This window comes from Telmatherina bonti (assembly GCF_933228915.1).
Source record: "Telmatherina bonti genome assembly, chromosome: 14".
In the NCBI taxonomy this organism is placed as follows: Eukaryota; Metazoa; Chordata; class Actinopteri; order Atheriniformes; family Telmatherinidae; genus Telmatherina; species Telmatherina bonti.
Window position 1 is genome coordinate 31,683,730 of NC_136612.1, and position 23,994 is coordinate 31,707,723.

The 23,994-nt window shown below is 42.6% G+C and overlaps 1 protein-coding gene across 1 annotated transcript in view; it reads left to right on the forward strand.

The window, feature by feature from the left end:
- Positions 1 to 305: 305 nt before the first annotated feature.
- The window catches only part of LOC306765648 (NLR family CARD domain-containing protein 3-like), a gene marked incomplete at both ends in the record, with an annotated part of 26,811 nt that continues 3,122 nt past the window's right edge, over positions 306 to 23,994 (forward strand). Inside the window, 5 exons of the mRNA XM_079253133.1 lie at positions 306 to 309; positions 3,642 to 5,430; positions 10,101 to 10,271; positions 17,572 to 17,729; positions 19,903 to 19,973. Coding sequence (XP_079109259.1) covers positions 306 to 309; positions 3,642 to 5,430; positions 10,101 to 10,271; positions 17,572 to 17,729; positions 19,903 to 19,973 — 2,193 coding nt within the window. The remainder of the gene's footprint in view (positions 310 to 3,641; positions 5,431 to 10,100; positions 10,272 to 17,571; positions 17,730 to 19,902; positions 19,974 to 23,994) is intronic.

The following is a 23,994-nucleotide window of genomic DNA, read 5'->3' on the forward strand; positions in this document are numbered from 1 at the left end:
TAAAACTGAATCCTCTTTCAATGTTTTTTCTTTTTTTTTATGAATCACATGGAGCTTGCTTGGTCTTAAAATTTCATTTGTCTAATTACATGTGCCTCTTTCATTTCTCACTAACCAGACTTGTAGACCCCTCTTAAGCATGGAAACTTTAAGTTATTATCTTCTGTATGACATTGAATCTTTTCAGAAGAAAGGTTCCTTTTTTGTTAATATGCTAAATTGTTTGTGTTCTTGGTTTTATAGGTTTTTGCTAAATTCAAACAGATGACAAATGTGAACCTATGAAACTGAGTGTCCTGTGAGCCATGGGTGAGACAGCCCACTTCCAAGCCCCCAGATACAGACAGGTTGGAGTTTGACGTACACCAATCATCCATAATCACGCTCACAGCCCCCTCAAAGATCTACCTCTTTGCCAGTTTTGTATTGTCCATGATAGATGGCACGTGTGATGATTGCTTTAAGTGGAACAAAATAAGTGGTGGTACTCCCTTAATGACTTGCTGTCAGTTTGTCATCCAAATATGGGTAAAAAACATGGCTGATACTTACATGTAGATCTATAAATTGTTCTATGGATTAATAGTTTTATAGCACAGATATGACAAAAAAAAACAACAAAAAAAAACAAAACAGCAAGTTCTAAATCAAATCCACATTTGCCAAATTCAAAGTGCCATGGAGATACTTTAATGAACTTCAAGCCTCATTGCATGAACATTAAAAATAACACTGAAACGTAAATACATAAACTTAAAGTTCATTAACCCTTTCATGCATGAATTAATTTAAAAACAATGTAACATTTTTCTAAATACAGTATTTTTTGCAATATTAGTGATATTTAGAATTTTTTATGATTTACTTTAATCCATTCTACAAAATAGTTATAGAATAAAATATACTCATAACTATATTATGTAAATCTTTTATGAATTTTGCTGTATCATTTTCTTTTCCTATTTATCGAAAAGGCAAAGTTGGGTAATTACATTACGTTCAGTTGTATCATTTATTTATTTATTCCCCAGTGAGTGGAAACGTATTGAATGACTCACTAACGCCCACTGAAGTGGTTTATTTACAAAAATATCGTCCTCATTCATGAATATGCAAGAAAAAAGCTTTTAAATAGGTGCCCACTACAGGGCCACTATGAATAAAAGGGTTAGAAACAAAAAAAGTTATAAATTTAGACTTATTTAGCTGATTACCAGACTAATTTAATAGTGTATTACTATTACACTTTTCCTCTGTGAAATATGTTTTTCCCAGCATTAGGCCTGGTCCATGCAACTTAGCAATATTATCTTATTTTTAATCTAGAGATAATCTTCAAAAACTCAAAATACTGATCATGCATACACTTTGCAGCATCTGACCTTCATTGTCTGGTGTAGTAAATGACTGTTAAGTAGTACTACTGTAGTAAATGACTGTTAAGTAGTACTACTGTAGTAAATGACTGTTAAGTAGTACTACTGTCATCACTCAACTCTGCTCCAGTTTGTAACATTACAGCCGCCATAGTTTTTTTTTCTCCACCTTTCCTCTCATTCAAAGCATGTCCACTTCAATGTAAACAACATGAAGTGCGGCGTAACGTTGTGGGCTACAGCAGGCGTCCTGCGTCTAAAACATCTGTACTGGACTTGATCAATTCATCCCTATTAATAGGATATGTACCTCAATATTTTAAGACAGCTGTAATTAAACCGTTGCTTAAAAAACCAACTCTGGATCCAGGAGTTTTAGCTAATTATAGACCAATATCTAATCTCCCATTCTTGTCTAAAATTCTTGAGAAAACAGTTTCAACCCATCTATGCGCCAGTCTGAACAGAAACAATCTGTTTGAAGAGTTTCAGTCAGGATTTAGAGCTCATCATGGCACAGAGACAGCGCTGGTGAAAGTCACAAATGATCTTCTCATGGCCAAAGGTTAAGGACTTCAGTCTGTACGCATTCTTTTAGATCTCAGTGCTGCATTCGACACTATTGATCACAATATTCTGCTACAGAAGCTGGAACATGTTATTGGGATTAAAGGGACCACATTAGACTGGTTCCAGTCATATTTATCTGATAGATTTCAGTTTGTAAATGTAAATGATGAGTCTTCCTCACACACCAGGGTAAGTCATGGAGTTCCTCAGGGTTCTGTACTTGGACCAATACTTTTCACATTATACATGTTTTCCTTGGGAAATATCATCAGGCAGCATGGTATAAAGTTTCATTGCTATGTGGATGACACTCAGAGCTACCTCACCATGAAGCCAGATGAAACCAATCAGTTTCTTAGATTACAAAGATTTGGAGGATTGGTTCCTGGCTTCACCTGACTACATACATACCTGAGTGACATTGAATCCCTCATTGACCAGTGTTCATAATAAATTCAATACTCCTTGATGTTTCTTTTACTATTTGTGGTACTACTGAAAGTAAGTACATCGACCACCTCACGGATAATTCCCTCAATGGTAGAGCTTCTCTGATTTACTGTCTGATAAGTGTGGAGGTAGACCACACTATAAAAGGCATTAGTCCAGATTCTCTAACCCTGTTGCATTGAGATGTTGACTTAAGTTCAGATCACATGATTTACTTCAACACAGTGACCCCTTGTGTTCTTTGAAAGGCAACATAGAGCTTGTTTACATTAAAATCCAACATCTTGAAGTAATCAGACGGTGTCTCCTGCTTGGCTTCTTTCCATCAACAGAAAACCACCACTCAGATCCCCCCAACCCAAAACATTGTAATAATCAGACCTAAAACACTCACATTTCCAACTGAAAAATATTAGAAAACCCCCCATATTCTAGTTTATTATCAGCTTCCTTTCATCGTCATTTGTTCGTAGTGATGCAACTACCTGTTATTTCACTAAACATCTGTTCTGTGTTAAACATGGTAGGGCCCAAAGCCTTACCATTAGATGCTCATTTGTGATTAACTGCATGTAAACACTTCACTTAATTTGTGCTCCAACGTCTTGCTGCTGCACACCATTTTAGTCTTTCCTTTACTCACATTTAGAATGTGCCGCTTCCATCATTTTAACGAAAGACATTGAAAAGATGGGAGCAGCACAGATTAAATAATAAATTCAGATATATGGGCTTATGTGCTCATCAGAGTATCGAGGAGAAATCTAGGTGTGTTGATTTGATTTCACATCATCAGAAAACATGATCTGTTAAACAGATATCCGATAATGCTGTCTACATGACATCTGGAATCTGATATCTCCATACATCAGATAATGATCAGAGTTCTGGTGTGTATGTGTTGTTTTGACAGACACCAGTCCAACCATAACAGAAATGACGGATTACAGGATGGTAACTCAGAACAGCTTTCTATTTGTTAGCAGTTACTTTCCTGATCAGAAGACAAATTAACCCAGCAGGGAGATTGAAAGTATTTGCTGACAACTCAAATGTTTAGATGTTTAGTGTAATTTGAAATTTACAAGCAGGAACAGAAGCACTACTTCACTTGTAACTATAACCAAGACAAAACTCCATTTGACCAACATCAGTGAAGTTGTTTTGTTCATTAACAAAGACAACAGTTTTTAAAAAAAATTCAATAACAAAATGAATGTTATGAAATATTGTTTTGCTTTACAGCTTTGCTGAAGTATCAGCCTGAACTAAAATCTGCTCTGAAGACAAGATTTGAGTACTTCTGTGAAGGAATTGCTATACCGGGAGAGGAAACTGTTCTCAATGAAATCTTTACCGAGCTCCACATCACAGAGGGGGGGACTGCAGGGGTCAATGATGAACATGAGGTCAGACATATTGAAACAGCATCCAGGAAACCAGACAGACCGGAAACAACCATCAGACGAGAAGACATCTTTAAACTTCCACCCGGAAGACATAAACCAATCAGAACAGTGATGACAATGGGAATGGCTGGCATTGGGAAAACCGTCCTGATACAGAAGTTCACTCTGGACTGGGCTGAAGACCAACTAGCCAACCAGGACATCCAGTTGTTGTTTCCACTGACTTTCAAAGAGCTGAACGTGCTGAAAGAGGATGAGTTCAGTTTGGTGGAACTTGTTCATTACTTCTTTACTGAAACCAAAGAATGGGGACTCTCTAGTTTTGAAGAGTTCCAGGTTGTCTTCATCTTTGATGGTCTGGATGAGTGTCGACTTCCTATAGACTTTAATGAAACTAAGTTCCTAACTGACCCATTGCTGTCCACCTCAGTGGATGTGCTGCTGACAAACCTCATCAGGGGGAAACTGCTTCCCTCTGCTCGCCTCTGGATAACCACACGACCTGCAGCAGCCAATCAGATCCCTCCTGACTGTGTTGACATGGTGACAGAGGTCAGAGGGTTCACTGATGCAAGAAAGGAGGAATACTTCATGAAAAGGTTCAAAGATCAGGAGCAGGCCCGCAGGATCATCTCCCACATCAAGGCATCACGAAGCCTCCACATCATGTGCCACATCCCAGTCTTCTGCTGGATCACTGCTACAGTTCTGGAGGATGAACTGGAAACCAGAGAGGGAGGAGAGCTGCCCAAGACCCTGACTGAGATGTTCATCCAATTCCTGGTGGTTCAGACCAAAGTCAAGAATGTAAAGTATGATGGAGGAGCTGAGACAGATCCACTCTGGAGTCCAGATAGTAGGAAGATGATTGAGTCTCTGGCAAAACTGGCTTTTGATCAGCTGCAGAAAGGAAACCTGATCTTCTATGAAAAAGACCTGAAAGAGTGTGGCATCAATATTACAGAAGCATCAAAGTACTCAGGAGTGTTCACACAGAACTTTAAAAAAGAGAGAGGACTGTACCTGGTGAAGGTGTTCAACTTCATCCATCTGAGTGTTCAGGAGTTCCTGGCTGCTCTTCATGTCCATCTGACCTTCATCAACTCTGGAGTCAATCTGATGGAAGAAGGTGAACCATCCTTCCAGAAATCTGAAGTTACAGAGGAGACTCTTCTTTACCAGAGTGCTGTGGAAAAGGCCTTATCGTATCCAGATGGCCGCCTGGACTTGTTCCTGCGCTTCCTCCTGGGTCTTTCACTGGAGACCAATCAGAGATTCCTACAAGAGCTAATGTCACAGACAGGAAGTAGCTCCCAGGTCAATCAGAAAACAATTGAGTACATCAAGAAGATGATCAGTATGAATGTGTCTGCAGAGAGGAAAATCAATCTATTCCACTGTCTGAATGAACTGAATGATCGTTCTCTCGAGGAGAACATCCAACGGTATCTGAGTTCCGGATCTATTTTCCCCCAAAAACTGTCTCCTGCTCAGTGGTCAGCCCTGGCCTTCATCTTAGTGTCATCAGAAAAAGATCTGGATGTGTTTGACCTGCGAAAATACTCTCCATCAGAGAAGGTTTTTCTGAGTCTGCTTCCAGTGGTCAAAGCCTCCAACAAAGCTGTGTAAGTAGATAATCAGCAGGATGTGCAGAAACATACTGCAGCTGTTTTCCATCCATCCATCCATCCATCCATCTTCTGCCGCTTATCCGGGGTCGGGTCGCGGGGGCAGCAGCCTAAGCAGGGAAGCCCAGACTTCCCTCTCCCCAGCCACATTTGCCAACTCTGCGGGGGGGATCCCGAGGCGTTCCCAGGCCAGCCGAGAGATGTAATCCCTCCAGCGTGTCCTGGGTCTTCCCCGGGGTCTCCTCCCCGAGGGACGTGCCTGGAACACCTCACCAGGGAGGCGTCCAGGAGGCATCCTGACCAGATGCCCGAGCCACCTCAACTGGTTCCTCTCGATGCGAAGGAGCAGCGGCTCTACTCTGAGCCCCTCCCGGATGACCGAGCTCCTCACCCTATCTCTAAGGGAGAGCCCGGCCACCCTGCGGAGGAAACTCATTTCAGCTGCCTGTATACGAGATCTCGTTCTTTCGGTCACGACCCACAGCTCATGACCATAGGTGAGGGTAGGAACGTAGATGGACTGATAAATCGAGAGCTTCGCCTTCTGGCTCAGCTCCTTCTTCACCACGACAGACCGGCGCAGAGCCCGCATTACTGCAGACGCCGCACCGATCCGTCTGTCGATCTCACGCTCCATCCTTCCCTCACTCGTGAACAAGACCCCGAGATATTTAAACTCCTCCACTTGAGGCAGGACCTCACTCCCGACCCGGAGAGGGCAATCCACCCTATTCCGGCTGAGGACCATGGTCTCAGATTTTGAGGTGCTGATTCTCATCCCAGCCGCTTCACACTCGGCCGCGAGTCGCTCAAGCGAGAGCTGGAGATCACGACCAGACGAAGCCAACAGGACCACGTCATCCGCAAAAAGCAGGGACCCAATCCTGAGGCCACCAAGTCGGATCCCCTCAACCCCTCGGCTGCGCCTAGAAATTCTGTCCATATAAGTTATGAACAGAATCGGTGATAAAGGGCAGCCTTGGCGGAGTCCAACCCTCACCGGAAACGAATCCGACTTACTACCGGCAATGCGGACCAAGCTCTGACACCTGTCGTACAGGGACCGGACAGCTCGTACAAGGGGGTCCGGTACCCCATACTCCCGGAGTACCCCCCACAGGAGCCCCCGGGGGACACGGTCGAATGCCTTCTCCAGGTCCACAAAGCACATGTAGACTGGTTGGGCAAACTCCCATGCCCCCTCCAGGACCCCAGAGAGGGTATAGAGCTGGTCCACTGTTCCGCGACCAGGACGAAAACCACACTGCCCCTCCTCAATCCGGGATTCGACTATCCGGCGGACCCTCCTCTCCAGGACCCCTGAATAGACCTTACCAGGGAGGCTGAGGAGAGTGATTCCCCTGTAATTGGAACACACCCTCCGGTCCCCCTTCTTAAAAAGGGGGACCACCACCCCAGTCTGCCAATCCAGCGGTACTGCCCCCGATGTCCACGCGATGCTGCAGAGGCGTGTCAGCCAGGACAGCCCCACAGCATCCAGAGCCTTAAGGAACTCCGGGCGGATCTCATCCACCCCCGGGGCCTTGCCGCCAAGGAGCTTTTTGACCACCTCAGCGACTTCAGCCCCAGAGATAGGAGAGTCCACCCCTGAGTCCATCAGCTCTGCTCCCTCATGGGAAGCCGTGTTGGTAGGATTGAGGAGGTCTTCGAAGTATTCCCTCCACCGACCCACAACGTCCCGAGTTGAGGTCAGCAGCTCCCCATCTCCACTGTACACAGTATTGACGGAGCACTGCTTCCCCCCCCTGAGCCGCCGGATGGTGGACCAGAATCTCCTCGAAGCCGTCCGGAAGTCTTTCTCCATGGCCTCGCCGAACTCCTCCCATGCCCGAGTTTTTGCCTCGGCAACGGCCGAAGCCGCATGCCGCTTAGCCCGTCGGTACCCATCAGCTGCCTCCAGAGTCCCACAGGCCAAGAAGGCCCGATAGGACTCCTTCTTCAGCTTGACAGCATCCCTCACTGCTGGTGTCCACCAACGAGTCCTGGGATTACCGCCACGACAGGCACCAACGACCTTGCAGCCACAGCTCCGGCCGGCCGCCTCAGCAATAGAGGCACGGAACACAGCCCATTCGGACTCAATGTCCCCCGCCTCACCCGGGACATGTTTGAAGCTCTGCTGAAGGTGGGAGTTGAAGCTCGCTCTGACAGGGGACTCAGCCAGACGTTCCCAGCAGACCCTCACAACACGTTTGGGCCTGCCAGCTCTGACCGGCTTCCTCCCCCACCATCTGAGCCAACTCACCACCAGGTGGTGATCAGTTGACAGCTCCGCCCCCCTCTTCACCCGAGTGTCCAAGGCATGTGGCCGCAGGTCCGACGATACGACTACAAAGTCGATCATTGAACTGCGGCCCAGAGAATCCTGATGCCAGGTGTACATATGGACACTCTTATGCTGGAACATGGTGTTCGTTATAGACAATCCATGACGAGCACAGAAGTCCAACAACAAAACACCATTTGGGTTCAGAGGGGGGGGACCATGCCTCCCAATCACTCCCCTCCAGGTCTCACTGTCATTGCCCACGTGAGCATTGAAGTCCCCCAGCAGAACAATGGAGTCCCCAGAAGGAGCACCCTCCAGCACTCCCTCCAAGGACCCCAGAAAGGGTGGGTACTCTGAACTGCTGTTCGGCGCATAAGCACAGACAACAGTCAGGACCCGTCCCCCCACCCGGAGGCGGAGGGAAACTACCCTTTCATCCACCGGGGTAAACCCCAATGTGCAGGCACCAAGCTGGGGGCTGATGAGAATGCCCACACCTGCTCGGCGCCTCTCACCATGAGCAACTCCAGAGTGGAAGAAGGTCCAGCCCCTCTCGAGGGTACTGGTTCCAGAGCCCAAGCCATGGGTCGAGGTGAGTCCAACTATATCTAGTCGGAACCGCTCAACCTCGCGCACAAGCTCAGGCTCCTTCCCCACCAGAGAGGTGACATTCCACGTCCCTAGAGCCAGCTTCTGCAGCCGGGGATCGGACCGCCAGGGTCCCCGCCCCTTGCTGCCGCCCAGCTCACATTTCACCCGACCCCTACGGCTCCTCCCGCAGATGGTGAGCCCACGGGAGGTGGGGCCCATGTAACCCTTTCGGGCTGAGCCCGACCGGGCCCCATGGGCGAAGGCCCGGCCACCAGACGCTCGCTCTCGTACCCCGCCTCCAGGCCTGGCTCCAGAGGGGGGTCCCGGTAACCCGCGTCCGGGCAAGGGAACATTTATGCCCAGGTTTGTCATCGTCATAGGGGTCTATGAGCCGTGCTTGGTCTGGTCCCTCCCCTAGACACCTGTTTGCCATGGGTGACCCTACCAGGGGCATAAAGCCCCCGACAACATAGCTGCTAGGATCTTCGGGACGCACAAACCCCTCCACCACGATAAGGTGACGGCTCAGGGAGAGGCAGCTGTTTTCATAGAACAGAATTTGACAAAGAACTGCTTTTATTATTTCCTCTACAGATTGAGCAGCTGTACCCTCACTGATGAAGGTTGTTCAGCTCTGTCCTCAGTTCTGAGCTCCCAGTCTTCCAGACTAACAGAACTGGACCTGAGTATTGATGAATCAGGAATAAAGAGGTTTTGTGATGGTCTGCAGAGTCCACACTGTAAACTGGAAACTCTCAGGTCAGGTTTCTCTGCTGCTCTCACGTGTTTTTCTACCGTTTCAGCTTCAAGACACTGAATGATATATCAATATATAGATTCATTTTAATAATCCAGAAGGAAATGTGTAATACTAGCTATTCAGACACCATAAAGTCTTCGCACAATACTTAAACAAATTAAACAAGTAATTATGTGAAATGGCTAAAAGAAGAAAATACATTCCATAAATAGATTAAAAGTGTCACTAAAACTAAAACCTATAAGGAATGTACAGTTTATTATCAGTCAGTTTTAGTCTGTTCAGTATAAAAATGTGCATTACTTTGCCACTTTAACACTACATAATGACCTATTTCAGTTAAAACAGTTGATTGGTTGTGTGACTGACTTGTTTGATGCATCAGAACTGATCCATTTATTCTGTTTCCATTCCCTGTCATGAGGATCATCTCTTTGAAGAAAATACAAAAATCACTGAATGAGACCCTTTAAAACGAATATTAAACAAACTTTGATGGAAACCCAACTATAAATCAGCTGCAACAATCCAGGCATGTTTTCACGGCATTCCAGAGCCTAGATGCATAAAACTTTAGTTTCATGTGTAAAACTGTCTGTCTGTCAGCAGATGTGGAGATGATTTCCTTTCACTAAATTCCTAAAGTCCTGCATCGGTAGAGCTCTTTTATAAATCCATGATGAAAAACTACTTTCTTCAGTGTGACATCTGCTCCAATTTTCAGCCATGAAAGATGCAGACGCTCCACAAATAACTTACTCACAGATCAATCCATGTTTCAAACACAGCTAAACATGCAGAAGAAGGGAAAAAACTATAAAGATTAATTTTAACTAATGTCAATTTCATTAGTAAGGTCAAAAAACAAATTTGTATGGTTTAGTGTCTCAGTTCGGAATCAGAAAAAGAACTAAAACTTCTGAATGGGAAAAGTCAAAGCTTACCCTGTAAGTTCAGAATAAATAAAGCTACAGAGGAAACAAAGGTCGATACAACGATTCATTATTTTGAATATTTTTATTTCAGGCTGAGTGTCCTCAAACTCTCAGACAGAAGCTGTGAAGTTCTGTCCTCAGCTCTCCGCTCCCGGTCCTTCAGACTGAAAAAGCTGGATCTGAGGAACTGCAGCCTGAAGGATTCAGGAGTGAAACTGTTGTCTGGTCTACAGAGTCCTTTATGTGACCTGGAAACTCTTAGGTGAGGTTGGTTTGATGCAGAACAGAGTGTGATAAGTTTATATCATAACAGCCAACAACTATAAAATAATAGTGACAGGAATACAACAACTTCACATATGAGCTGATCATGAAGGTATTATTAAAAATCCAGCACTGATTATAAAGATCAGATACCATACCATACTACATTGTACCATACCACATCACACCACACCACACCGTGTCATACTGGACCAGACTGGATCACACCATACCACACCACACCGTGTTGTAAAATAAGATACTCTATCACATCACATTGCATTGTATGTGATGTGATAGAGGATCGTGCAGTACCGAACCATACCATACAACACCATATCACACCACATTATATGTATGTGGTGGTATATATATGTGTATATATACCACACTGTGCTATAATGTACTATACCACACAATATATTACCATTCTGTGCCACGTTCCATACCTTATAATACCACACCATATCATGCCATACATTATTACAATATTATACATGTTCTTTTTTAATAAATATATGTTTAGGTTGTAGTGGCTGCTTTATTGTCCAAAGTTTTTGTGACCACCATTTGAGGCCGTGTTGACCATGTTGTATTTGTTTGCAGCATGAAAAGTCAATTAGAAATATATAAGTGACAATATAATAGAAGATTAATTTTATATTGCATCTTTTTTTTTCTTTCAAGGCTGAGTCTTTGTGGTGTCTTGGAGAGAAGCTGTGAAGTTCTGTCTGCAGTTCTCAGCTCCTCGTCTTCCAATCTGACAGAACTGGTCCTGAGTAACAATGACCTGCAGGATTCAGGAGTGAAGAAGCTGTGTGGTGGACTGAAGAATCCAGACTGCAAACTGGAAACTCTCTGGTCAGGATTAATCAAACTTTTTAAAATGAGTTTTTATTAGAGCTGGACTGATGTGAGTTTTTTAGTGGCTGATGCTGGTTTTTATAAATCAGGAAGCTGATTTATGTTGACAGTATTGCTGCAGGATCTGCATGTGAGCAGGTCTGTGTCACACAGTCTGATAATGAAAATGAAATAGAAATGATGGGACACCTGTGAACTGGTTCAGACAGGCTACTCCAGTTGCTATGCTATGATGTCAGGTGATTTCATAGGACATATTTGAATATATCTCCCATTATTTTCCATCAAAAGCATACGTATATGCAGGGTGAAACAGCTCCAACAGAATTAGATCTGTTTGCTATTCCTTTCGTATTTATGTAATTCTCTTCTTAATGTTATTTCAAACATGTCAAGATATTTACGTAATAAATCATCATAAAAACTGCTGATTATTCCCGTCCTGTTTGTCTCCTCAACAGATACTCAAAGACATATAAACAATTGTATTTACATATTTCATGACTCAATCAAACAAAACATGTGAAACCCTCATTTCACCCTGTCCTTGATTGAATTGATATGTTTACTCTGGTTTATAACACAGAGTAAACCCTGGATCCTTTTCTGAAGGGTCCAGAGCTTCTTCTTTGTGTATATACGTTACCGCAACGTGCTGACGTTGCGGTAACGTATTGTGTCATTTCCTGTTTCCCTAGCATGTATCACTGCGGATTGCTACGAGTCGTTGACTCCTTTAACTTCTTTCTAACTGCTATCTACTGTTAACCAACCACTCACTTCAGCCCACAATATCTTCCCAAACCACTGTTCTATATATTGCATTTATTTTTGGGATCTTTGGCTTTCTGTTTACTTGACTTAAACAGCTCAAGCACTCGGTTTCATCATGGCTGCTAGCTCTCTTCCCACACCCCGGTCCCCTGCCTTTTCTTGCTCGGTGTGTCTGATGTTTAGCTACTCCTCCGCCTCCTTTAGTGATAACGGTAGGTGTATTAAGTGTAGCAGCTTGGCAGCTTTGGAGGCGAGGCTCTGCGAGTTAAAAGCCCAGCTCTGCACTCAGTTAGGGAAGCAGTTAGTTAGCAAGCCCCCATTAGCCAGTGTGGAGCTACCAGCCAGGGCAGCTAGCCCACCTAGTGGTCCCTCAGCAGTTCCCGTGCAGCCGGGAGCCGAGGCGGGCTGGACGACGGTCAGGCGGAAGCGTAGCCCCAAACCAAAACCCACTGGCCACCACCGACCTGTTCACGTTTCTAACAGATTTTCCCCGCTTGGCGACACACCCGCTGAGGCAGAAACCCTGATTATAGGTAGTTCCATAGTCAGAAACGTGGCTCTAGAGACACCGGGGACCATAGTCAAATGCATTCCTGGGGCCAGAGCGGGCGACGTCGAATCGTATTTGAAACGGCTGGCTAAGGCTAAACGTAAATACCGTAAGATTGTAATTCACGTCGGCGGTAACGACAGCCGGTTACGCCAATCGGAGGTCACTAAAGTTCATGTTGCTTCGGTGTGTAACTTTGCCAAGAGCATGTCGGACTCCGTAGTTTTCTCTGGTTCCTTGCCAAATTTAATCAGTGATGACATGTTTAGCCGCATGTCACCTCTCAACCGCTGGTTGTCTAGGTGGTGTCCCGATAACAACGTGGGTTTTATAGATAATTGGAGCGCTTTTTGGGGAAAGCCTGGTCTTATTAGGAGAGATGGCATCCATCCCACGTTGAATGGAGCCGCTCTCTTATCTAGCAATATGGACTCTTTTATTAGTCAGCTAAATTGACAACTCAGGGTTGGGACCAGGAGGCAGAATTGTAGTCCTACACACTTTTCTGCAGCTTCCCACCTGCCGCTGCCCACCCAAAACCCCATTCCGACCTTATAGAACTTCCCAGCAGTAAGAATTAAACAACACAAAAACACTTCTGGGGTTAATCGTGAAAACCTCATAAAAATAAAAACAATGGATCTAATAAAATCTGAAAATAAGACAATAAAGTGTGGCCTACTGAATATCAGATCCCTCCCAAATAAGTCTTTATTCGTCAATGACTTGATAGGTGATCACCACATTGATTTATTCTGTCTTACGGAAACCTGGTTACAGCAAGAGGATTATGTTAGTATTAATGAAACTACGCCAGCTAATTATTTAAACTTTCACATTCCTAGAACAACAGGTAGAGGAGGTGTTGCAGCTATTTTTCAGTCAGAATTATTAATTAATCCTAAGCACAAAACTAACTATAAATCCTTTGAATTCCTGACATTAAATTTATCTCATCCAAAATGGAATTCAGAGAAACCGCTCCTTTTAGCATTAGTGTATCGCCCACCTGGACCTTACTCAGAGTTTCTGACCGAATTCTCTGATCTCTTGTCTGAGTTAGTGCTGACTACTGATAAAGTCATTGTATTAGGGGATTTTAATATTCATGTTTGTTACGTCCCATGGCCTGTCATCTAGCTCATCATTTCAACAAGCATCACCTGAGGGATTTGATACACCTGACTTTCTTCCTGGAGCTGCCCTCAGGCTGATGTGTGCTGGATGCTGATTGGTCGCCACACGCCCACCTACCCCTGATCGGCCAGACCTTCTACAGAGCACCGGAATAAAGGCTGTCACCAAACTTCGTTCCGGGCAGCTGTGTTTTGGTTGAGCCTTGGTGCCACAGCTTGCCACTCATTCACTGACTGTGAATGAGATTGACTGTTTGGTGTTTGTGATTTGACGCATTTGTGATTACAGCTGGGTTGGTGCCAGCTTCGGTATGTATTGTGTTGTTGGGTTTGTTTTGGCTTTTGATTTCTGACCTTTGATACTTTTTAAGGACTAGTGGGTCCTAAATAAAGCCTTCATTTGCGCATTTTCATGGTTTTCTTTTGTTAATGTTGCCACCCCTTTGTACCCCTGGACAAACTCCATTGAGGGTCGTAACAATGTTGATGATGAAAATGATAGTTTAAACATTTCCTTTAGCTCTATTCTAAACTCAATTTGGTTTTCACAAAATGTCAATGGTGCCACTCAGTCTCATGGCCATACTCTTGATCTTGTTCTAACATATGGTATTGAGACTGATAGGCTCAAAGTATTTCCTCAAAACCCGGTATTGTCTGATCACTTCTTATTAACCTTTGAATTCACTTTATTTGATTACTCACTGACCAAAAATAAATTCTACTATAGCAGATGTTTATCAGACAATATTATTACAAAATTTAAACAATCAATTGAATAAGTTTTTTCACCTCTACCTTGTGTTAGCATGACTGAGAGTCCCCCTTTAAGCTTTACTCCTGCTCAGATTGATCAACATGCTGATACTATAACAGCTTCAATGCGTACAACCTTGGATAATGTTGCTCCCCTAAAGAAGAAGAAATTAGGTAAAATTATGAAGGCTCCCTGGTTTAATTCCCAGCTTCGAGCTCTAAAACAGGCATCAAGGCGTTTGGAAAACAGATGGCGCTCATCAGGATTAGAGGAGTCTTGCTTAACCTGGAAAGAAAGTTTAATTGTATACAAAAAAGCCTTATGTACGGCAAGAAAAGCTTATTATTCATCATTGATAGATGAAAACAAAAACAACCCTCGGTTTCTTTTCAGCACTGTAGCCAGGCTTACTAGGAGCCGGAGCGCTGTAGAGCCATGTATTCCTTTCTCACTTAGCTGTGATGATTTCATGTATTTTTTCAGGAATAAAATTGATACTATTAGAGATCAAATTCACAATACTCTTCCTTCTACCTATAATGTTGAGCCTGTTGTGGTCTCTGAAGCATCCTTAGAACCAGGATCTGACTTGTGTCTAAATAGTTTCTGTCCTGTCCAACCCTCTGAATTAACTAAAATAATAGCTTTATCTAAACCATCCACCTGTATCTTAGACCCTCTCCCAACGAGCCTCTTTAAGGATATTTTCCCTTTAATTGATACATCTCTATTAAATCTTATCAATATGTCTTTAGTGACAGGATATGTACCAATATCATTTAAAACTGCTGTAATCAAGCCTTTACTTAAAAAGCAATCTCTGGATCCAGAGGTGATAGCAAATTATAGACCTATATCTAATCTCCCGTTTATGTCCAAAATTCTGGAGAAAATAGTTTCAGCTCAGCTACATGCCCACCTAAGCTGAAATAATTTATGCGAGGAGTTTCAGTCAGGATTTAGAGCTCATCATAGCACTGAGACGGCATTGGTGAAAGTTACTAATGACCTTCTTATGGCCTCAGAAAAAGGACTTCTGTCCGTACTTATCTTGCTTGATCTTAGTGCTGCATTTGATACAGTCAATCATAACATTCTGTTACAAAGACTAGAACAGGTGATTGGAATCACAGGTACAGCATTAAGCTGGTTTAAATCATATTTATCTGATAGACTTCAGTTCGTTCATGTAAATGACAAGTCCTCCTCACAAACTACAGTAAGTCATGGAGTTCCTCAAGGTTCTGTACTTGGACCAGTACTCTTCACGCTATATATGCTCCCTTTAGGCAAAATTATTAGACAGCATGGAATAAATTTTCATTGTTATGCAGATGATACTCAGACATACTTATCCTTTAAACCAGATGAAACAAATCAGCCCAATAGGCTACAAAATTGTCTCATAGACAGAAAGACTTGGATGTCTAGAAATTTTCTCCTCTTTAACTCAGATAAGACTGAAGTAATTCTCGTTGGATCTGAAAAACTCAGCTAAATTTTCCAGTTTTGTAATGAACCTGGATGGCATTACTTTAGCTTCAAGTGCTACAGTGAGAAACCTTGAAGTAATATTTGACTTGGACCTGTCCTTTGGCCCACATATTAAGCAGGTTACTAAAACAGCCTTCTTTCATTTACGTAATATAGCCAAAATTAGGGACATTCTGTCTCAGAGTGACGCAGAAAAACTGGTTCACGCTTTTGTTACTTCGAGACTAGATTACTGTAACTCTCTATTACTGGGCTTTCCTAAATATGCCCTGAAAAGCCTTCAGCTGATCCAGAATTCTGCAGCCAGAGTCCTGACCAGAACCAGCAGGAGAGATCATATTTCTCCAGTTTTAGCCTCTCTTCATTGGCTGCCTGTTAAATCTAGAATAGAATTTAAAATCCTTCTCCTTACATATAAAGCCATCCACAGCCAGGGACCACTATATATCAAAGACCTCATTGTTCCTTATATACCAAGCAGAGTACTTCATTCACAGACTGCAGGCTTACTTGTGGTTCCTAGAGTCTCAAAGAGCCGAACAGGAGGCAGAGCCTTTGGTTATCAGGCCCCTCTCTTGTGGAACAAGCTCCCAGTTAGTGTTAGGGAAGCAGACACCCTCCCCACCTTTAAGACTAGGCTGAAGACTTATCTTTTTGATAAGTCCTATAGCTGGGGATGGTTAGCATCCCTTAATTATCCTGCTATAGGTTTAGACTGCTGAGGGACATTTCCTGATACACTGAGCTTCATCTAAACCATCCACCTGTATCTTTGACCCTCTACCAACGAGCCTCTTTAAGGACATTTTCATTTAATCCCCCCCCCCCCCCCCCCCCCCAATAACAGTGTTGCATCATTAACATGTATATCTCCTGTCGCAGCAGGTCTCCCTGGCCGGGAGTAGCAGTTCCTGTTGTCTGTTGTCTTTCTGTCCTCTTCCCCCCACACAGCAGAGGCAGATGGCTGCCTGTCCTTGAGCCGGGTTCTGCCGGAGGTTTCCTTCCTGTTAAAAGGGAGTTTTTTCCTTCCCACTGTCGCCAGTGTGCTTGGTCAGGATGGGAGATTGAGTTGGACTCAACTCAATCTGTTGGTTTCCTTATATAGGCTGTTATGAATTGGCTTTCATTATGTTTTCCCCTCTGTCTGTAAAGCGTCTTGAGATGGCATTGCCGTGATTTGACGCTATATAAATAAAGTTGAATTGAATTGAATTCTTTTTCATTTTCCTTTCCTTTCATGATGAGACAACCGATAAAGCACAAATATTTTTTACCTTTTCACTAATAGTCTCAGTTCCATTAAAATGGCTCCTTTTTGTGGTTCCTGTCAGTGTCATTTCTTTTTCATTGTTGTTCAGATATTTTATATTGATCACATCTCAACTGGATTTCTTTAGGAATGGCACACTGTAGGGCGTAGGGTACCAGAGTCTAGTCCTCAAAAGCTACCTTCCAGCAACTTTTGAATGTGTCCTTTCTCCAAAACATCAGAATCAAATGAGTTCCTTCATTCACATGCCATTCGCCTCTCCACAGACCTGGTAACAAGTCATTTATTTTAATCAGGTGTGTTGGAGAAAGCATGCATGTACAAGTTGCAGCATAATAACTCTAGAAGACTGGACTTTGACATCCCTGCTGTAGAAGATGTGTAGAAATGTTCATCATGTTTAGCAGCTTTAGTGTTCTAAAGCAGTTCTGTCATACATGTTGTTTTCTGCAGCCTGTCAGGATGTCTGATCACAGAGGAAGGCTGTGCTTCTCTGGCCTCAGCTCTGACCTCCAACCCCTCCCATCTGAAAAAGCTGGACCTGAGATACAACCATCCAGGAGAGGCAGGAGTGAAGTTGCTGAAGGCTGTACAGAAGGATCCACAAAAACGTAGGTATGAAGAAGCTGCTGCAACCACAAAATGTCTGATAGAGAAGGAACATCTGCAGAGATTTACTCAGTCCTGTTTGCTTCAAGCTGAATATGAGTGGAAAGAACAGTTACACAGTGACTAAATGTCCTCTTTTCTCCAGACATGTCCCCTTTATGGTATTGATTGTGTGACAAGAAATGATTTGGAGATGACTACAATTCTGAAATTTATTTGAACTAATAAATTTTAACTTTGTAAGTAGTATGTCACAGGGCCATCGCTGATTATCATTTAATTAATGTGGAAAGACAATAGGACAGGCATATATAAGCTATGAGCTTCTTTTCCTTTTTTGGTTATTTAATGATATGTTATTAAATTTGACTGTGTATCCATCCATCCATCCATCTTCTGCTATTTATCTGGGGTTGGGTCGCGGGAACAGCAGCCTAAGCAGGGAAGCCCAGACTTGCCTCTCCCCAGCCACATTTGCCAACTCTGCAGAAGGGATTCCGGGGCGTTCCCAGGCCAGCTGAGAGATATAATCCCTCCAGCGTGTCCTGGGTCTTCTCCTGGATCTCATCCCAGAAGGACATGCCCGGGACACTTCACCAGGGAGGCGTCCAGGAGGCATCCTGACCAGATGCCCGAGCCACCTCAACTGGGTCCTCTGGATGCGGAGGACCAGCAGCTCTACTCTGAACCCCTCCAGGATGACCGAGCTCCTCACCCTATCTCTAAGGGACAGCACTGCCACCTTTTTGCCATGGATGACCCTAACAAGGGCATAAAGCCCCCGACAACATAGCTGCTAGGATCTTCAGGACACACAAATCCCTCCACCACGATAAAGTGACTGCTCATGGAGGGGTTGACTGTAATTTTAAAAAAAATTGACTGCATTCAGTCTACTTTATGTAAATAGATTCATGTGAAATGTGTATAAATAGCTCATATAGTTTGTCAGCAACTGTTCACCGTGCTGCTTCTTTCACTTTTTTCATTATGGCTGTGTCACCTGTTATGGTGATGACACTTTTAGAGTCCTTATACAGCTCCATCACCATCATGATTTTGTTCTGCTGCATAGAAAATGACAGCTCTCATCTTACTCTCTTTTTCTGCCATCTCCTCTTTTCAATTTGACACTCATCAGGGCTTCCTATGTTCCTCAGAAACTTACACATAGCTAGGCAATGAAAGTCTCGCTTGAATTACCCTTGATCAGATGCAGCTGAAATGTGTTAGTTGAACAGTTTGAGCTTTAATTTGGAGATGATGTTAGTTCAAGCGAGGCTTTCCCGATACAGCCTGGCTTTGTTCGCTACTGGGACACCATTCTTGTGCGTTTGTCTGATGCTTGTTTACGTATAGATTATGAAGCCCTGTTAACATGTTTTATGTGTTAATTTATTGCACAAAGTATTATTTACGCTCATCAAGAATTATATTTTTAAAGAACTGACCATGGTGCAGTTCCTGTCAGAAAACTGTAGAATCTTTGTTAAAGTGGCGTGATTTCCTGCCAGAGAGACACATAGCTGTTGACCATGTTCCTGCCACTATGTCAGGAAGCTGGTTGTACTGGAATATCAGTGCATCTTCTCATGTTCCACAGTCTGAACATAACAGAAATACAGAAAGAAAAGCTTCTGTTTTCCTATTAACATGCAAATTTTCTCATAAATACACAGAAAAGATAGAACTTGGTCTCTTCACGCCTACAGCTGAAGAAGAAAATAAGATTTGCAGAAAAGGAGAGAAGAATATCTGCTGCTTCTAAGTATATGAGATAAAGATTTCTATTTGCATTATAATCTCTTATTATCTCTGTTTGGTAAAAGAAACGTGATTGGATTTCAGGAACGTTGATATACTTTGTCATTGGCTTGTTTCTGCAGTGCATTCAGGTACATGTGTCTAGTTGGACTGCTCTTTTCTCAGTGTAGAACAAAGTGTGTATGACAAACATGACATGTTTATGTTAGCATACTCCCCACTCCTCCTTTCAGGGTGGAGCCTGCTGGAAAACAATGGCTGACTCCAGGTCTGAGGAAGTGTAAGTGTGTTTTTCACTGGATTCATCACGTTTAACCATCTTCACATTGTCCCATCACTCATTCATCAGTCAGGATCAAAATGTTAATAGATGAATAAGTGCAACTGGATCGTATTTGTTCTCTCCATCAGATTCCTGTCCACTCACCATCGACAAGAACACTGTGAGCAAAAAACTCAAACTGTCTGACAACAACAGAAGGGTGACACTTGTGGAGAAGCTTCGGTCATATCCTGATCATCCAGACAGATTTGAAGATCGGACTACTCAGCTACTGTGTAAAAATGTTCTGACTGGTCGCTGCTACTGGGAGGTTGAGTGGGGAGTAAGAGTTGATATAGCAGTGAGTTACAGAGAAATCAGCATGAGAGAAAACAGAATGTTTATGTTTGGATGTAATAATCAGTCCTGGAGTCTGTTCGGTTGTGATAAAGGTTACTCTGTCTGGCACAAAAACAGAGAAACGCCCATCTCCTCAACCATTATTTCTAACAGAGTAGCAGTGTATGTGGACATTCCTGCTGGCTCTCTGTCCTTCTACCAGGTCTCCTCTGACTCCCTGCTCCATCTCCACACCTTCAATACCACATTCACTCATCCTCTCTATGCTGGATTTGCAGTCTGGTCTGATTGCAGGTATCGTGCTCCCTGGATGTCTCTGTGCAGAGTGTAAAGACTCTGATCATACCAGAGAAGCTCATGAACACACAGTTCAGACTGTACATCTGTCTTTTTTAATTAGAAACATCTTTTCAGTTTCAATCGGTTTCTGTCTGAAACTTTTCTAAATAATTCCTTGGAAACTTCTTTCTCTTTCGGTCTTTTGAATATAGAAGCTGTGCTTCTTCCAGGATCAGCATGTTTTTCTGTCACTGAAGAAGTTTCAGTGTGTGTTTGAGGGGATTGCTAAAGCAGGAAACCCTTTGCTCCTGAATGAGCTCTACACAAAGGCCTACATGACACACACCAAAGCACCATCAGTGCAGTGTGTGTCACCCACTCTGCACCATCTGAGAGCTGTGTTGTGTAACTTCCTTTTCACTCCTCTCCCTGGTAGAACACATAAATGTTTTTGTTTTTTATCACACACTTAAGTGTGTGAAACATTTTTTGTTTCTTTTGTAAGACTAATTACTTAAAAAAAATCTTTTCTTTTTTTAATCTTTCTGGTTTTTGCTGAAATCTATTGATTGAAAGTTATTGAACGTAAAGCTTTGATGTGACCTATAATCACATTAATTATAACCTATACAACCTAACTGTATTTGGTTCACATACAATGTTTGTTTTGCTAACACATTAATTGATACCTTTTTTATGTTTACCAAAATAAATAAGTAAAACTAGATCTTAAATATATGTATCAAGAAAGACAACCATTGTCGTGTTTGTGTGGAATCCTTTGTAATTGCCTTTTACTAGGTGAAAAGGAGAGAAAGGTAAACACCGGAACGAGGCACAAAGGCTTGGGTCCAAACCCACAGTAACTCCCCTCTGGCTCGATATCTAAACACATGTAAGTAATTGAGCAGGTGGGGAAAGGTGTTGCTTAATTAATTTTCCTCTGTCTTACAGAAAGTGTTCAATGATAACAAACAGTTCTGAGTTATAACAGGTAAAATGTTGTAATCTGCATTGTTAATACCACGATTTTACTTAAAGCATCACAAAAGGGTGTCAGTTGTCTCCTAATTTCCCGAGAAAAGTTGTATAAATCTGTCATTGCCCATAAAACCTTAGGGTTTAAAGCTTAAGGCATTCTAAAGAAGTATTACGGACATTAGGGACATCATTCATCTTGGCAAGTTTGCAAGCCCAATTTGAAGTCCATAGGCAAGTTTATTTGTATGGGACCTTTCATGTACCAGACATTTCAAAGTTCTTTACATAAAACATTAAAAGCATAAAATTCAACAGGAAATGGCAAAACCACAATAAAATAATAAATTAAAATAATTAAAAGCAAGTTCAGTTCAAATTTGCCATGCAAAATTTATGCACAGGCGCATGAGAAAAATGTTTTCCTTTAATCTTGATTTAAAAGTGTCTGCATTTGGTAAGAGCTTAATCTCCATTGGCAGTTTGTTCCATAAGAGCATGATGTGTTAACATGGCATACCAAATTTGGACCTATGTGTTATTTTTTTTAAAGTATTTGACTAGGAGGCTAGTCAAACTAAAATGGCACCAGGCTCAGCAGCACAATACCAACAAAATCCTTGAAAGATTATTGTAGAGGACAGATCAAGGTTTAAGGTTCAAGTTCATCTTTATTATCTCCAGTGGGTAATTGGTTGTGCAGCAAGTAGCAAAAGACAACCAAGACAGCACAACAATACACAATCAAGGCAAAAAATGTCACCCAACCTAGTTTAAAAACCCAAAAAACCACACAGAGGAAGAAGGTTTTAACGGCATTTATCTGTGCGCACCACAAATCTACAGCTCAAGGGAAGCAACACAAAGTAGCAGTGACGGAAAGAGCCTTCTTAGTTGCCCTGGTCTTCAAAACGTCCCACAGTTTTGTTGTAAAGCTTGACATAAACCTGGAGCTGATTTTTTTTTTTTCTTTTCATGTTTTTTTTCTAGGCCCCTCAGTTTGGGAACTACTTTCATCCTAGCTCACAAAAAAAGACAAGTACAGATTCAATACAACATAAGTCCAACAAGCTTAGACAATGACCCTCAGCATCAAGTTTCAGAGTTTGCAATGAAAGAAAAATATCTGATGAGCTTTTTTTGTGAGCTTATCACCAATCAGTGTGCCTAAGTACTTGTATTGATAAACCACCTCCACTGCCTGGTTTTTGATAGTGAAGGAGAGAGGAGAAATGGCAGCAGTATTTTTCTCAGAGTCAATAATCATCATCTTTGTTTTAGTAACAAAGATGATGATCTTTGTTACTAAAGATCATCATCTTTAGTAACCAGACCTATTAACAAACAGAAAAGGGACCAGATCAGCCTGAACCATAAATAAAAGTGCCTTTGTTTTCCAAACATTTTTATAACAAGTGAAGTAAGGGCTACTAGTCTGTTTCATTAGGAAATTTCGAACATTTGTTTATCACCCTAGTCTGACTAGCTAAAGCTAGCGGTGGTGTTAAGACATTTAATTGTGTACTCAAGTTGTAAATACATTTTGTGTATTATTGCCAAGTAAGATGTTTATGATTTTCACCATTGTGAGTGGGAAGTTTGCAAGTCAGGGGCACCTTTACGTCATCACATTCATGTTTAGAGAGCGTGCCAAAAGTTATCTTCTTCCCTCCTTTTTGTTGTATGAGTTTCTCTTCTGAGATGCTACCTCATAGAGAGGAGATGTTCATTATCTGTTTTGACAAATAAATATGCCACAGAGGCTAAAGAGAATCATTGCCTTCGTCTCATTCTTTCAAATTTAATGCTGGTGATGCTGCAGTGCTCAACCGCTGGCTACCATACATGTGTCAATAGGCTAGTTGTGATAATGTTGTGAGTCTGACCAAGTTTAGAGGACAACCTAACATTTTTCAAACTTTGAAGGTTTCCAAAAGAGATGAAGTTTACATTCACACTACATGCTGAAGTGACCCAAGTGAAGTGTTTTTGCTCCTGTGTGACCTGTAACTGATCTTTTTGTAACAGTCTTAACAAAACAGATCTGATATTTACGAATGTGACACAGGCTGCTTAAATATGTGGTCCTAAATCTGATATGTAGCTAATGTTTTGCCATGCAACTTCTGTCTAAATGGTCAGGTTGCATTAGTCCGACTGACGCATATTTGACAAGTGACAACGTCATTCTGCGTTCAACAAACCAGAAGCGCCCAAAAACAACAATGGTGAACAATAGTGTGTTTACAAACGTTTCTCTGTACTCTTGTTGCTGTCACAACTCTACAAAATATCATGGCCTAAACTCTTGCTTTCTTCTTCTGTAATCTTCTTAAAACCAACCCATTGATAATGTTGTGGCTACAGTTGGACAAAAACTTTGAAATAACAAATGCTCTGCTGTTACCATCCATATTTACTTCTGCAAACACAAAGGCGTCACACACACGCTCACTGCACGTTGCCATGTCTTCTACGCATGCAGGACGCTTTTGGTGCACATGAGGTTCATACAGGAGATCACATACAAGTCACATTTGATCGGAAATCTGATATGAGGATGAAGCCCTCGAGTCTGAAACGTAGCCTATGTTGTGGAGGCAGTGGGAAAGAGCTGAAAGGAG